General features: G+C 41.0%; 1 protein-coding gene across 1 annotated transcript in view; it reads left to right on the plus strand.

Annotated features, from left to right (window-relative positions):
- NIBAN1 (niban apoptosis regulator 1) overlaps nt 1-16693 on the plus strand; it is a 70096-nt gene that overhangs the window by 38896 nt on the left and 14507 nt on the right. The window contains exon 6 of the mRNA XM_040610048.1: nt 12376-12491. Coding sequence (XP_040465982.1) covers nt 12376-12491 — 116 coding nt within the window. The remainder of the gene's footprint in view (nt 1-12375; nt 12492-16693) is intronic.

The following is a 16693-nucleotide window of genomic DNA, read 5'->3' on the forward strand; positions in this document are numbered from 1 at the left end:
GGTCAGCTGGGTGTGAGCAGGCGGCTTTAGTCAGTACACTCGTCCCACACTTCATCACCACAGTCTGTCCTGTCTTCTTACTGAACTTCACTTCTGTTTTCCAGGGTGAGAGTGCTCTCTGATGTGTGTGTTGGGGTCCTCAGTGCCAGCAAGTTGAGAAGGGGTCACGGGGACTCCACAGGTTTGAGGTGCCAGCACCTGGAGAGATGTGTGTGAGAGGTCCCAGTGCCAGCAATGGGAGGAGGGACCACAGAGTACAGGGGCCCGTGGGTGCAGGGCCACATTCTGGTGAGACCAGAGCGCTTTCCTGATGAGCTTCTACTAGCCGTGCATGTATGTAGGCTTCACTCACTAGCAGACTTCAGTCTGTACTGTCTGGCAAAGTAGAGGAGAGGAGGAGTGGGAGTCAGTGACCAGAGGCACCATAGGTGTGGGACGAGTACTGTAGGGATCGTGTGTCTGAGCCAGCTACTGAAGAGATGTGGGAAGATACGGGTGAGTCTGGGAGTTCCTGCCGGGGGGAACATAGGTCTGGACCTGCTGTCAGTGGGAGCAGGTGCAGAAGGATCTAATGAGAGCTGCAGCTATTGGGTTACCAGATTTGGCAACTCTAACATAAGCCATACCTGCATCTGAATCACTTCTCTGGCTGAGTTTGAGTCAAATCAATTTCAAAATTGCTATTCACCACATAGTGTGTGACCCTTCTCCTGTGAAAATTAACAACTGTGTAACTTTGCTCCCAGGAAAAAAAAGACTACTGTTAATTTGCATACTCAGTACACAGGTGCTACTGTCTAATCTTGACCATTATCTCAAAAGCTCCATCAAAAAACTTCCTTCCAAGCTGTCGATTCTTTACCAGCAGCTTTGTAATTAAGGACTTCAGTGAGCTGCATTAAAGAACATTGTGTGCAGCTCTGAAATGCCATGTTTAATTTCTCATTGAATTTATTACCTCGGCATAGGATATAAAGCATTATAATGGACATACTTGCTGATTTCAAAGCTTTTTGGCTTTGATCAATGAATATGATAAATGAAAGCATGAGTTAAAGTAGTTAAATGGCATAAGTGTACATACAGAAAGATAACATTGAGGGAGTTCTCTAGATATATAACACAGCTCAGCCAAAAGCTGTTCTTTGCAGAAGAGCATCAAGCAAACAGATATAGAGGCGTCAGTAGTAAAATAGGGTAGTGTAGAGGAATAGAGTAATAGTGTAAAGTAATCATAAAAGTTTCACATATAGAAAAGAACGTACAGTTCTCTGGGTACAGGATTACACAACTAAATTTTCAACGTTCACTTTGCTAGTCTGTTCCTTATGCCATAGGACATTTGCTGTATTTTCCCGGGGCAATTATGTAGCCTTCACTGTTTTAGTGAAACTGAAAAATTAATGTTTCAAATGATGAATGTGGCAAAGAAAATGATAGTTGTGAAAAATGCAGTTTCAAGGGTTACTGGAGAACTCTTGCTTTCTGACCTGATCCAAGTGGGGATGCATTTACAGGACACTAAATGTGGCCTTATTAGCTTTAGTAAATAATTAGAATTGTTGACCACATTAGAATTTATATCTAGAGAGTCTACATTACATCATTCTATATATACTATATTTGTTTCGGTTTTGATGATTCATTATTAATTCAGGAGAATAAGAGCATGTGTCAAAAAATATGTATCCTAATACCACTTTCATATTAAAGTCCTGACAGAAGGTGCAGCAAGAAGGAGAATTTTCTGCCCATAACATTTTTTTAACTTTGCCTGCCTAATCTTTGCCTCAGTTGAGTGTTTCTTAGGTTAATAGGGAGGAGCTGCTGACTGTTCCGTGGTACTTCCAAGGAGCCTGTTCTCAAGCATCTGTGGAGGTCATACCTTCATCACTATAGGATTTTACGTAATGCTTAGTTTTAAAAACTTCTGAGGTTTTTAAAGAAGCTGTGCTTAAGTTGAAATGTAGGGTGAAAGGAAATGGCTTCGTTGTTTCCTCCAATTTCCTAAACCACTACTGCCAGTTTAGATGTGGGCTGTAGCGTGCAATTCATTGGTTTGCCTTTATCTCCATGATCCCTCCGCTTTCATCCACAGCTTGGACTTACTCTGGTTCCCTCTCCATCCACATTTTCCTAGTGAAATGATGAGAACTACACCTCAAATTATGGTAGGAATTTGCTGCTGAAATGGCCAGCTAACCTCCAACAGGGAGGTGCTGTCAGTCCCGGAATGGCAGTAATGAAGGAAATGCTCAGAATATTCACAGTGCTCTAACAGTTCCCATTCTCCAGTTTTTAATCCTTTACATATGTATACCCTGAAAATCAGACTGAAGTTTATTCCAAGTGCTTGTTTTTTGTTATTTTAGGAGGTCTTCTCATTTTCTATGTGAGGTTACCAACTGTTGTGTTTCACTTCGTATTTGCTGTTAAAAGTGAAGAAGCTCAACCACTTGGTGCTAGGATAGGGGGAAGTCTGTGTGATAAGAAGGAAAATACAACTAGCTAATTCTGGGAGATAAGGAGTTTCACTTCATGATTTTATTTTCTTTCATCTGGTTTGATTTCACATCCTTAACTTGATAATCACCCTCATGACACAGAAAGCTGAGGGACTTTCAAAACCATACATATCCTGACATCTCCAATTTCACCATAAATAACAAAACAAAGCAAAAAAAATTAGAGACATAAATACATTAAAGACATAAAAGAAAGAAATACATTAGGCAAGAGGGAAATACAAAATGTACTTTTTGGCTCCTGTGGGGCATTGTGTCACAACTTGGCTATGTCAGAGCAACTAGGACAGCTTCAGATTTTTTTTCTCCATCTGTCTTCCAGGGTTGCCATTAGCTGTGTCCACATTCCCTTTTTCAACTCTTAAGTTTAGCTGGCAGGTGTTTTTCTCATAATTATTTCTATCTTTCCTATGCTACATGTATATAGTACATGTAGGGCTTACCAAATCTTGGACTATAATTCAAAATAACTACTGAAGCGTTAAAGGTTGAAAAGATGACATTGAATACTTAAGCTGAAGGATATATATCTCCATATACAGAGCAAAGCAGCTCTCACAAGTCCAAATAGAACTTCAGAAAGATTTCTGAGCCTTCATCTTGTAAACAGGGTGGCTTTTCTTCTCCAGAGAGGGCAGATGAAAAGGATTTTCTTGTTGCCTTTTTCAGAGGACATGCAGAAGGATCAATTAAAGTAGAACTGAGGAGGAAATTGCTTTTTTTGACACTAAAGAACAATGTCCTTCTGCACTGGGATGAAAGCAAGGTTTGTTTGGTAATTTGGGGTGGGAAAAGGTACGAATGGAGACAGATTATTCAGCCCTTCGCCTAGACCTGGGCCTTGAGTCTGAGCTCCTCTCACTGCAGCTGCTGCACTTTGATTAATTAAATCACTTTATAGTTAATAAGATAAGCTCTCCTGTGATCCACATGAGTTGTTGAGACCATGGCTGGTCTTTCACCAGACAGATACCTGAGGTGCAAATGGACTTCTCAAAACTGATGTGTAAAATTTCACAGAAGTATTAATGCTGTCATAACATTCAAAACCATTTTGCTATAAATATCTTTGATGAGGCTTGTGGGATGCTGTGAAACTCATGAAGTATTTTAGGACACAATTTAATATTTTTTTTTGTATAATATAGAATATTTTGCTTAAAATGAGACTATTTTTCCTCTTTCTGGGATGTTTTTGCTCTACAACATCAGTTCTTTCAATCATTGTGGCTATCGCTTTTCCAGTAAGCCTGCTTGCTTATAGTGTAGTTAGGATTTTCAGTCTGTGGGAGTTACTTTCATTCTGAAACATCAAGATGATTAATGTGCTAAAATCCTAATTACAATTACAGTCCTCCTACTTCTCTCACCTCCACGCCTTGTGCTGATTCTCCTTTTCTTACATAATACCTAGTGTGGGGTGGTACAGAAGAGGCCCTGGCTTGTGCCTAGCACCCAAGCCTATTTCAGGAGCCATGAAGATACTCCTTTGTGCAGGTGTACGGTTGTATTCATGCTCCAGCCTCAAAGTTCAGCAGCAGAAAAAATTCTCACCTGCACCAGGAGCACAGTAGCTGGTTTGGAAGGTGCCTGGAAGTTGCCAGAGAAAAATGATATTACGATTCTTTGTGTGTGTTTATACAGTGCACTTCTGTTAAAACTATGAAAGCTGCTGGTCCTAGCAGAGGGAGGTTCCTTGTAATCTGTCTCATGCTGATTTGAACAGCTTTAATGCAGGCATTGTGTGCTGCAAAGCAAATAGTTAAACCTGTTGAATGTTGGTTTGATGATCTCGGAGGGAACTTGTGCTGCAAAGCTTTATTTGCTATAAATACAGCTTATTATGGCAGGGTTGTATCCTGTTTGGAAATGACCTCATCTAGCTTCTGTTAGTGGTTAGCAGCTTCATACCACATGATCTATGAATAATATACGTTGCTGTCAGGAAAACATCAGAGCTGTGAGCTTCATGCTTCTCAGAACCAGGGTATTACACTTTGCTTTGTTCTTGATTTGATATGACAGGACTCCATTTTGTAAAAGTAAAGTGTGTCCTTTTATTCAGAGGATCAATTCCAAAGGTGCTATAGCTGTGTTAACAAGCCCTGGGCAAGCTATCTTTTCCTGAGGTCCGGTTCCCAAGCTCTCCTCATTGCCCCAGGTTCAAGCAGATGGATTCACTCTCGTTTTATTACTTACATTTGCTTGTTTTTTGTGGACAGAAATTTTCGGAACGTTGTTTTTCGGATTTGATACCCATCGCGCTTCTTACCAATTTGCTGTAATATCTTACAAGCAACAGCTCCTGAAATGTGCTGGGGACTCCGGTGGTCACTTTTTGCCATGTGCTAACGTGATGGGACAGTCTTGGCCTCCGTTAGCCATTCTGTGTCCTGTCCGTAATCCTCTGTGTGGTGATATTACTCATACACTCCACAGCAGAGTTACTCATCGTTAAACAGAAACTATGTGAGCAACAGACAACAATCACTTCAGTCCCTGCCCACAGCAAATAAATCCCAGGCAGGTATTTACCAGGAATGCTAGAAAAAAATGCTGTTGCAGGAAACCTGTGCTACAAAGATCACTCTTAGAAAGGGAAGTTGTTCTTTGATATGCCAATTTATTTTTATTTGATAGGCATCCCCTAATTGTGATGTTGGGAGGCTGGCAGAATGATTCGTTGACTACAGAAACATCTCTTATTCCCTGATGTTCTCCAGCTGCCTTCACTCCAAATCCTTGGGCAGCTGGCAGCACGCAGTAGCTTTCTCTGGAGTATCAGTACAAGAGATGGAAATGTCCTCTGTATTTAGATGGTTAAGACACCACCATTTTTAAAAATGGCAGCCTTTTCTTTCAGCAGCCTCCCTCTGGTTTGGGGTTGTATATTTTCTTTCTTACCAGCTTTTGTTTTCAAAGAACTAAGTTTTTTTTAAAATTCTGTTAGATTTTCTTTTCTATTTTAAAGAACATGTATAATGGAAAGCAGAGGAAAAACAACAATCTAAATATATTGAAAGAAACAGATGCCAAGGTGAGAGGAGAATGACTTGGAAGGATCAGAAAATGGGGGAAAATGTAATTTGGGTTTCTTAGGATGAAATCTATTCCATTGAGGGTAGCAGTGTCTAGTGGAAATAGTAAGTGGTGGAAGCACCATCTTTTGAGGCTGCTAAAACCAAACACAAGACACTTAAAAATCCAAATATTCTTCAGCTTTATCTGTTACCTGTTTGTAGCATCAGAAGAAGGAAGGCCCTTCACTGATATCTGAACAGAGAATTTTCTTGTCCTAGGAAAATGCAAAATCGATGTTTTGGCACTGCCTTCACCTGAGCCAGCTTTCCACCAAATAGATGAGGAAGCAAGGAAATATGATTGTGAGATCACATAAAATTAAATGCAGTTTCTACTAATTTATCCTATTTCAAAAATCATAGTAAGTGACGCTCTTGCTGTCAGTGAAAGGCCACCAAACTCAACTCCTTGGTCATCTTCATTTCCTTCCAGTGGCTGTCCTTCAGCCTTTCCCACTTTTTAACCAAAGTCATCCTGCAGTTTTTGAAGATTTGAGGAGGTATTCATGGGCGCCGCTGTCTTTTAGGAGGGAACTAAAAAGTATACCAGGTTGTTAGCTGCTTGTGTTGGGAAGAGACATTTGACCGAAGGTGCAGTTACGGAGGAAGGTAGGCAAGAGCCAGGCAAGGCTGTCTTCCTACCTGTGGGCATCTACGTGATCATCTCTTGTAAATACAGCCATTGTTGGATGCCTAGTTATTCTAATATCAGTTATAGGTGCCTGCAGGAAGAATTCAGGGACTGTATAGAAAACAATATTCACTGAACGCCGAATTGTTCACCAAACAGTAGGCAGCTCTCCAGCTCAGGAGTGCATGTGTAGATGTGAGCGCTGCAGGAAACAGATGAAGCCGGGGTGGATTACTTCCGAGTTTTGGTAGTCGGATGATGGACGTTATGTCAGAATCAGTATTTCTTTAATTAAAACCCGTGCTCTATGAGCTCAGACTTCTGGATTCTGTTTTAACAGTTGTTCATCTACATCTTTGGGCCTCAGCCTTCTGTGAAATGTCAGCCAAAAAGCTTAGATTACTCTCAGTGGTTTAGCTTGTTTTGGTAAAGCACTTTGTCCACAGTCAATATATCCCTTTGCTATTATTAACAATAAAAGTAATACATTTATTGTAAGAAGAACCCATACGGGGGAAGGACGTTCGGTCGATTGCAGTAGGGGCACTCAGTTTGTTTTGAAGAATGACATAATCAATTTTTACACATCATAAAACATCCTGACTACAGTTCCTTGGCTCTCCAAACAGTTTAACATGGTAATGCTGCCACTGTGTCCAAAAATCAGCAAGTCCGAGTTTGCAGAATGAGCCAAGATGCAGAAGAGAACTGTGAAACACTGGTGTCTCAGTAGACCAAACTGCCCCATTAGTTCTGGGAGGTGGAAAATTGTCGCTGTCTGGTTATTGCATCCGACTTAAGTCCCACGAGGAGCTGGAGAAACATTTCCCTGCTCTTCCCAAACAGACTTTTCCATGTGGTTTGCACGAGCAGTACAGAAATGAGCTGTGCTGCTACTTACATGAAAACTCTGCTTGTCACCATTGCATTTGTTAAGGGGGTAAATGATATGCCATCTGTCTTCAACACCTCTTGGCATTCCTGTTGTATGATGATGACCATTTTAGGCTCTCTCATGCTGCAGTAATGAGTTTGAGTAGCTTTATTAATGAAAATTATTGTTCAGAGGGGCAAGCAGTTTAAACTGGATATTGAAATACTTTTTAACAGTTAGCATGGCAGGTTAGGATCTGTAATGTTAAAGAGGCATCTTTCTTTGATTGTAATTAAAAAAAATCATCATCTAAGCCATTAAACATTATCTGGTTTTGAGCTTTCTGCTACAAAGCGCAGCAAGAGACCCAGCGCAGCAGTCTGCAATACATACAGATACAAAATTTGAACTGGAATGTTGGAACACAGATTTCATATTATCTGGATTTGCTGAAAATCCACAATTTTAGCTAGAGGCAGTGAGGTCTGCAGCACTCATCCTCGCTGGTAATGAGGCCTATTTATAGAAGTTTTTGCATAGAGGTCTTCGGTACTTTGACTGATTGACAGGTCGATCTATGGCTGTGGAGGAGATCAAATTCACCAGTGTTGGAAGAAGTGTTCGCCGGAGTCAAGAAGACGCTCAATATGAGTTATGCATCTTGCTCAACTTTATTAGTTTCTAACACTACTTATATAGAACCGATACACATGCATATTCGTAAAGCAGAAATATAATTGGTTAGTAGTCTCTAAACGCACGCAGTTCTCACACCCCTAATTATCATGACTGAAATAAGCATTCTATCCATGTAGCTAATTGTGTTGCTGTGCTTCAGCCTTGTAGTTTGTTACTCCCTATATTCCCATACCGGTCCCTATCTTTCTTGGCCCTGCACCTGCTTTCCCAGCAGCTGTAGCTTGTTACAGCCACGGCCTGTTGGCACAACATAATTACTTGGTCTCAGGATTCAAGAATAGCTCAAGGCTACCTTTCTTGTTACCTTCAGCACAGCAACTTCAGTACAATTCTGATTACAGGCCTATTCTAATACCAGGCCTGGATTGTGCAGATCTTCAGAGATTCTAAGGCCATGCTTCTGCAGCCATTCTTATACGCACCAGGGCAGTTATTTTTCACTGCTGTCTTTAGACACACAGAGGAAGTATTAGCAAGTCAGAAAAAGTGTTCAGGTAGCCTTTCCCCAGGAGCTTTTAAATGATGTGCCAGTGACACGTCCATCTTCAAACAAAGGTGCAGCTGTCCTGCCGTGGGTAGGGAACTTGGGACCAAAGATTTCCTTGTTACTTACCCCTACGACCAAACATTCATCTGCCAAGTGACAGAGAAAGAGCTGCAGCTCATAGCCTGGAGCACCTTGCTGGGACACTGCAAGTCCCACAGCAGCCAAAATATCAGATACAGCTGAAATTAGGAACAGGACCCTCTAAGTTAACACTTCTGCACCAGGTGCAAATGCACTCAATTGGTGTTGAGTAGACTGGTCCTCTGTGTATCATTTTGATAAGTTAAGGTTTGAGATTTTTCTTCTTTTAAAAGAGGGATTTAAACTGTTTATATGCTCATTCCTACAGAGAGCTTTCTGCAGTACTGAACAAACTCAGCCATGCCTTTGAGAGATAGGCACATTTGGGCAGATTTATAAAGTCATGGTCTTTACAGGTGTCCTTCCATCTTTTAAAAAGGAGCTTTATAGCAGTTATTATGTTATGTTTATAAAAAGAATCTATGGGCAGTATCTTATCTGTTATTAAAATTGGGCTCCGCCCTTGGATCTATAGAGTCTCTAGATGGGTTTTCTTATTTTAAAATTAAACAGAACAAACAGATGGGTTTTTTTACTCTCCACAAATAAGCTGAAGTTATATACATTAGCAGCAGAAGAAGCTGCTTGGGTAATTTTCCCAGTGCAGACCAGCCTGGATTAAGCACATAGCATCAGTCTGGGTACCTGTAAAGCCTCACTGGCCTTTTGCTGGAGGACATTCAGTAAACTTTAGGGCTTTCTATGGGATTTGGGTAAGGATGCCCTACAACCACCACTGCGCCAAGCTCCCCTAACAGGCTCCACTTTCTGCAGACAGTGGGGGCAGATGCATCACTCATGATAGGTGCCGGGCAGATGTGTTGAAGGGGAAGCCCCTGTGAGCGCATTCAGGAGAGCGAAGCACATGTCCTTTCTGCTGACAAACAAATCATTCCTGATACCACTGGCATTTGCCACCTGTCCTATTTGCAGCTGCAGCGTCTGTTTCCATCTCCCACGCACCATCCTCTCTCTTGCACGCAAGCAGGATTGCCCCAACAGCTTATTCATTGTTTTCTTCACTTTGCTGTGGCATAATGGAGCTGGCTACCAAGCCAGCCACAGTCCTCTAGCCTTTTCATATGCTAGATCTGATTTACAGGAGCCCTGGCTCTTCCCTGCTGAAATCTTGGAGGATGTGCACCGCAGCTCCTTTCAGCTTGGGTACAATTCCCTTTTCTTGAGCCATATCCCATGAATGTGCCTCTGTCTTGTGTGCCTCGCCAACAGCTTCTGCACAGCCCAACATTGGATGGATGTAGTTGTTCAATGTTTTATCGCTGATGCAATCATTTCCTCCTATGGAAAATTAAAATGAAATTGCCTAAATTAAGCAATTGTGGTAGCCTTGAAGGATAAAGCTGCCTTTCTACTTTCAGCTGGTTTTGTAGTAAGACTGCCATAATTGTGTTTTTCTCCTGTGTTTACTGGCATAGGAAAAAATGTGTGACTGGGATTTTATGCTACTTACAGCTTGATATTTTTCCCATGAACTATTTTCAAATGAATTGCTCTTGGATTTTTAGCACCTTCTTCCTACTTCCTCATGGGGTTGGGAACAGTCAGAATAGAGAAAATACTCCCTTGAGTGTGAAGTTTAAAACTTGATGTTAGAGGGCAGGCTTTTGTCAGGACTGTCACATCATCATCTCAGCAGGTCCAAGATCCAGCCCTTTGGATGGTCTGTTGTCCCTTTTGGTTAGGAGGGAGCACAGCTGTGAAGAAGGAAAACATGTGAGTCATGATCAGAGGGCTGCAGGAGCTGCAGTTCTCCCTTCCGTCAGCCAAGACTGGCCCTCTTCTTTTCAAAATATTCAAGGTTTAATTTTGGGAGGACAAAAGCTTTCAGCTGCAATGCTTCACTAGTTTTTCAGGTGGAATACTCCATTCTTTAATTAAAGCTGCTGTCAGAGGATGTCCGCTTGGCAGTGAACACCGTGACTTACAACTGACATTTTAGCATCCTGGTTTATGATTTGCTATTAAAAATGCTATATATCATGGAGGTTGCAATGAAGGTATGGTTGGGATTTTACCTGGCTGTTTTCTTTTCTTTGATCATCATGTGGGCTTGTAGAAATCGTGTGATCTCTCTGGACCTCCAAATATTTGCCAAACAGAGATCTATATAGATCCATAATATCTATAGTGTGGCACTGAGAGAGTGTTTACTGCACCCCAGTATGTATAACATACCTTCCTGAAGTAATGATTATGCCCAGGGGAAACTGAAAGGGCAAATTCTGACATTTGGATTCTTAGCAGATCTGAAACCTCATTGCCTGCCATGTAGATAAATTCTACACAGTGAGTGCTGTTTTCAAGCAATAGCCAGGGTGAAACGTTGATTAAGTTAATTGTAGGTTTCTGTAGCTTTTGTTTTTGTATAAAGAACATGAAGGAGACATTTCAGGCATTACTGTAGTGTGAATCCTTCATGTTTCCCATAATTTGTATAATCCCTGTATTGCCCTTGGCATGTGTGCAAGCCTCCTATAAAGTTGCTCTCTTTAGAACTTTCATGAGCAAGTCAAAAGAAGTGTCTTGCTTGACAGGCAAGGCTTGAGAAATTACTGTTGAACATAACAATTGTTTATACATACGAGTATCTTTTAAAGCAGCATAGTAATCTTTGAAAGAATTAACATTCTTCCCTCCTTTCTTCCTAATGTGTGCACAACAGGACTTCATCTGATCAAGGCTACAAGCAGATGACCTTGAAGAAAGGACAATAAACCATTGTGGCTTTGTTTTTCCTTAAGATAATAATCCTCACAATAATCCTGAAGCTTTGTTTCATAGCAAAGATATACCACTTGAATTCCTGAAGTGTTTCATTAGTGGTTTCTCTTCCCCAGGTTTGTCAAGCAGCCTGATTGCTCTAGGGAGCTTTTCCACATTTTGAGGCAGAAAGACTGTTTCTCCTCCAAATCACGACAAACTAGTCCTGCTGTTCCACTCTTCATTAGCTGTGTTTTTGTGTGCTTTCATGTGAAGGAGAGTGTTGGCTGCCACTCCCTTGAAAGCCTTTAGCAGTTTGGAAAGAACAAATTGCCTGAGACGTAATTTCTGTTGCGTGGCTGGTTATCCAGAGTTTGTAAGAGCAAACTAGCTCAGCCATTTCTCAGGTTTTTTCATGCTGTGGCCTCATTTGTACAACAGAGTGTCCCCAGGCTACCACATTGTCCTTGGGAAGAGTTACCATCTAGCAGCAGTAGCCATGGACAATAACCAGATACTCCTGAGCTGTGGTTAAACATGCCTGAGATATTTAGGTAAAGCAGCACAATTTTGTTGGAAGTTCTTGTGCTTAACTGGTATGAGCAAGGTGCTTACTTTGTCCAGGTCCGTTTTATTGTAAGTCCATGAAAAATCGTCTTGTTCATCAATTTCTTAATAAAACAACGGAAATAAAAGACTATTGGGGAGCGTTAATTTAGGGTTTAGCAATTTATCAAGGGCATACAATGTGCTGTGATCATTATCTTAAATTTGTAATTCTTATCTTAAACGAAAGTTGCAGAAGCTCCCAACTCTTGGCCCTGCTAGGTGATGTCAGATTCTTCCCGCGTACCATCTTACATTGCTCATAGGCTTAACAGCAAAGGATGAGCTTTCATGTGTTAATGAATGCCTTATCAAAGTCTACCACAGACAAGGCTTGCCACTGTAAAACTCTTACCTTATCATGTGCTCCATATTAACATTTAACTTACCAACTTTGATGGGATGGCTTGTGATGTGTACAATGTGGTAGTTCAACATTATGCTTCTGAATTTTAAGGAAAGCCCAAGGTTCAGACATTCAGGTTTTGTAAATGATTTACTAATATTATTGCTAGATACACGTGGAACAGGAAAGTGGATCAAAAGGGGATGGTTATTTTTTAAAGGTCATTTATGGGTAAATCCTTTGTGTTCCTCTTTGTTTTCTCTAGATTTTCTCAAGCAGACCACGTACGAGGTCCAGGCGTTCTTAGAAGCCATTCAGTTCTTCCGGCAGGAGAAGGGCCACTATGGGACGTGGGAAATGATAACTGGCAACGAAAAAGAGGTAGAAGAATAACTTCCTGATTTTTTTTTCCCTTTGGATATGGCAGCACTGAGGATAGTGACAGTTGTAAAGCCTCTGTGTAAAAAAATGCACTTTTAAGAAGAAAATCTAGTAGGTAGAAATACCCAAGATTTCAAGATAAACCCCATTTTGAATTTTTTGCTAGAAAGGGAAAGAAAGTGTGCTGTGAACTGAAATCGTTGTGTTGTGCTGGAATGTAGGGATGGCCATGTTTCCAGAAAAAGCTCGTATGTCTACTTTAACTTTATGTCACAGGGTCAACCGGTGAATAAATACTGTGTCTAAAACAAGGCACTTGCTAATGGTCTCACTACCACATTTGCTGCTGTTTATAGTTTTGGTAAATGAGTGAGACCAAAGGCAACACACACGAAACTCAGAACCCACGGTTTGTACGCAGCAGATATTCACTGTCAGCTGCACTGGGCTGTGCTATGGTTTTCTGTCTTTCGTGACAGCTATTTGCAGGTAAGAGATACTTTTTTCTTCTGTTGCTATTACCTTTGTTGCAGAACACAGCAGTTTCCTGTTGCTTGTCTTGTAATGCCTCCAGATGCCATTGGAGATCAGGCTTTATGAAGAACAGGATAGCAGCTAGACATAAATTTTGAAGAATCTTTTCATTTTGCTTTTCCCTGTTCTTTGGGAATGAAGCTTTTAGTCCTGAGTGAGTAAACTGATAGACCTACTTACTGTGCCAGACTTCTGAAACAGAGCTTGGCATAGTAACACAGTCACACTTCAAACACCAAGAATTGTGTACCTCAGTTCTTCAAAAATGAGATGCTAAGCTCAGGGTCTGGGTCTGTATTTGGACACCTGAATGAGCAGCTTTGGGGCACTGATGGTAGTTGAAGTAGCTCCGCTGATCCTTCTGGCATCACTCCAGATGTCTTTTAGTGCAATTGAGACCTTATTCGGGCTCTGATTTATATTTTTTTTCCAAAGTGTTGAGCACTCAGCAGCAAATATTTACTTTAGTACCAGCTGTTGGGTGTTTTCCTTGATGAAATCTGGCTTCCCTTTGGGAAAATGGAAAAAAGCCTGACAGAGAGTTCACGATCCAGGGTTTTGTTTCAAGAAACCAGATTATTCTTTTAGGAGAAGTCTACCTCTGAAATGCTGAAAAATGTGAAAACTGGAGAAGAATCTGTAAACAGTGTTTTTCGCAGTGCCATCATGTCAGGGATTGAACTTTCCTGCTAACATCTGATAATTAATTCCTTAGTATAAGGAGTTCCATCCTTCCAGTGGAGGCAGTGAGGTTTCTCTCTCCTCCCCTCTTCCCGCAAGTTATGGAGCTATTATAGTGCTAGTTTCATTTTATGTTTTTTCCTATTGCTTTCCAACTACTTACTCATAACCTGTATACCTCAAGAGAGCTATAATCAGAAGGCATCGAGGCTAGTTATGCTATTATCTTCTTAGTAATAATTCATTCTGTAAGTATAGTGTGTTCTCATGCCTGCTTTGACCAAATACAGTAATTATTTTAGGCAAATATCCAAGCTAAGTGAATGGTTTGGAACAAACAAGCTACAATTTGTTGCTGTAAAAATCTCTGCAGAATGCCAGTAAATATATTCCCTGACATTCATTTATAATGACAGAGTCTCCGCAGCATTAGCTCACGCAGTTCTGCCTAGGTACTGCGACATTATTAGCAAGTACTCAGTCGCTCAGCTGAAGACCTCCTAAATTTTTTTTTTGTGGTATAAAAGTTCTTTTACTGGTTTTGGTTTTGTTCTTTTTAATTTTTAAGGTTTCATTACTAACAAAGGATAAATTCAACTGTAGATGTTATTTTTCTGTAGGTTCAGTGCTGAAATACAGGTTTAAAACCGGGACATTTTGGACACTTCTTATAAGTGACAGTACAGCCACATAGTGAGAGCACTACAACACACCAATTTTATATTTGTGTAACTCCATTGATCAGTACTACATGAATGTATAAATAGCATATTAGTAAATCAAGGATAGCTGAATTAAGGGATTAAAAAACCCCAAACCGCTACAGTGCACCTTTCTATACAGAAATATAAAACAAATCCAGCATTCCTAAAAACTATTCCAGAGAGGTCAGATTCTTCAGAGTATGTTTGATTTGTTGTCACATTTATAATTTGGTCTGTGGTGCTTTAGTTTGACTTATTTGTGAGATTTTTTTTTAAGTGACCCATTAGTTTAGGACCTGAATTAGTTTTGACAGGTATTTGAGTCAGCATAGCTGAACCCAAAGCAGTGCTGTGGCATAATCTATAAGTACTTCAGTGGCATGGAACAACAATAATAGGGTGTTGTATATTATAGCTATATTAGAAGCATATTAATAAAGTAGGGTATTGTGTGTTCTATTTCTGTAGGGTGTCTTGTGCCCAGGGGGTACTCTGTTTTACACTGTGGCATGCAGTCAGAGCCTTTTCTTTCTTACCTTTACTGTCTAAATAAATCCCTGCCATTTCCCTATCATGTTATTGGTGCATGCCTAAAACCCGTTGAGGCAGCTATAATACATGAGGTTGAATGTCAGGAAGCACTGGCAGAAATGGAAAAGCACTGGCACGATGAAAATGTGAAGTTGAGCAGTGGTTTTGCACTCTGTATTGGCTCAGCCATCAGCTGGGTGCATCAGGGCAGAGATCCTTGAACAAGGACCAAGCTGGGCTGTTGCTGAAGCAAGGAAAAGAGCTGGGTTCAAATCCACATCACTTTGCAAAAACTCTGTTCAAGCCCCACTGGAGAGGAAGGAAGACTACATACATTGTCTGTGAGACTTTACTGAAACTGTTGAGCAAGCTAGTAATCCTTTACCCAGAGTAAATGAGAAATGTACATAAACTTACGATGCGTTTTGTCTGCCTTTTTGTAGGGTTACTGTGTCTCTTTGTGATTTGCAGGATATCCACTGCCATTCAAAGCTTTCAAGAGGCTGTGGACAACCTCGTATGCGCTGTACAGTCAGGGCAGATAAAAAGCCTTGATGAAGGGGTTATGTGCCATTCTGTATAGCACATGCATGATAGTATTGCCTCTGTCATCATAAAGTGGCAGCTGTGCATCTGTAACTGTGGGCCAGTACAAACATACCTGGGCAAGATCTATGAGCATGTCCAGAAATAAAAGATGTCCCTCCCTCCTCTGAATCATGAGGATGAGTAATGAGTGAACCAAATACGGGACTGAGTTCTTTAGTTGAAAATCAAGACACTTTAAGTAGAGAAATTCAAGAACCCAGCATATATCCCCGGCACTGATAAGATGCCTCCATAGAAAATGTGTTCAGAGTCCTGAGATCACAAAGAAATAGAAATAGAGCAGGTGCCATGATGAACTGCTTCCCTCTGCTTGCATAGTTTGCCTTGTTGGCCAATGGCAAGAGGAAAGTGCAGGAGAAAGAGAGGTCTTGCAGCTTTCTCAGGCCAGAGATACAGTGTTCATAAATAAAAAAACTGGAGTTTTTTTGAGACTTAGACTTTGAGAGCTTAGACTCTCAAAATGAGGTGTACGCTTGTAATTCTGTGTATTTATTGCCAGTTTGCTGTATCTGAGTAGGATGGGCAAGGAAGAAGTTGTAGTTCAAATCTGGAGATAGGAGGTGCAAAGCCTGACAAAATGGGTAATTCTGAAGAAAACTTCTGAAATGGGTGCCAGTGCATGAAACCAGGAATCTGTCTCACACCATTTCATTCTTTCTGAATTGAAGAAGCCAGATTTTGATGCTTCCTCTGTACAAAGTTGGGTGACACAATCAACAGAACCACAGAACCAGAGAACAGTTTTGTTAAAAGGGAATCCCTGGAGATTATCTGGCCCAGTCCCTGACTCAAAGCAGAGCCAACTTCAGGGACTTTGTGTAGCTGAGTTCTGATATCCAAGGTTGGAGACTGCATGACTTGTTCCCCTGACTGCCCGCATGGTGAAAAATATTTCTGGATACATGATTACTGTTTCCCTTGTTGTTACTTGTAATGGTCACCCTCTTCCTTTCCCTGTGCATTTCCAAGAAAATCTGGCTCTGCCCAGCATCCTCTAATATGTAGCTGTAGACAGCAATAAGGTCTTCTCTGAGCCTAATCTTCTTAAGGCTGAGCAAACTCGGTTCCCTCCACCTCTCCTCACATGTCGTGTGCTCCATCTCCTGACGATCATGTTGACCTCCGCTGGAATCACTCCAGTGT

Source organism: Falco naumanni, chromosome 11 (genome assembly GCF_017639655.2).
Source record: "Falco naumanni isolate bFalNau1 chromosome 11, bFalNau1.pat, whole genome shotgun sequence".
Taxonomy (NCBI): domain Eukaryota; kingdom Metazoa; phylum Chordata; class Aves; order Falconiformes; family Falconidae; genus Falco; species Falco naumanni.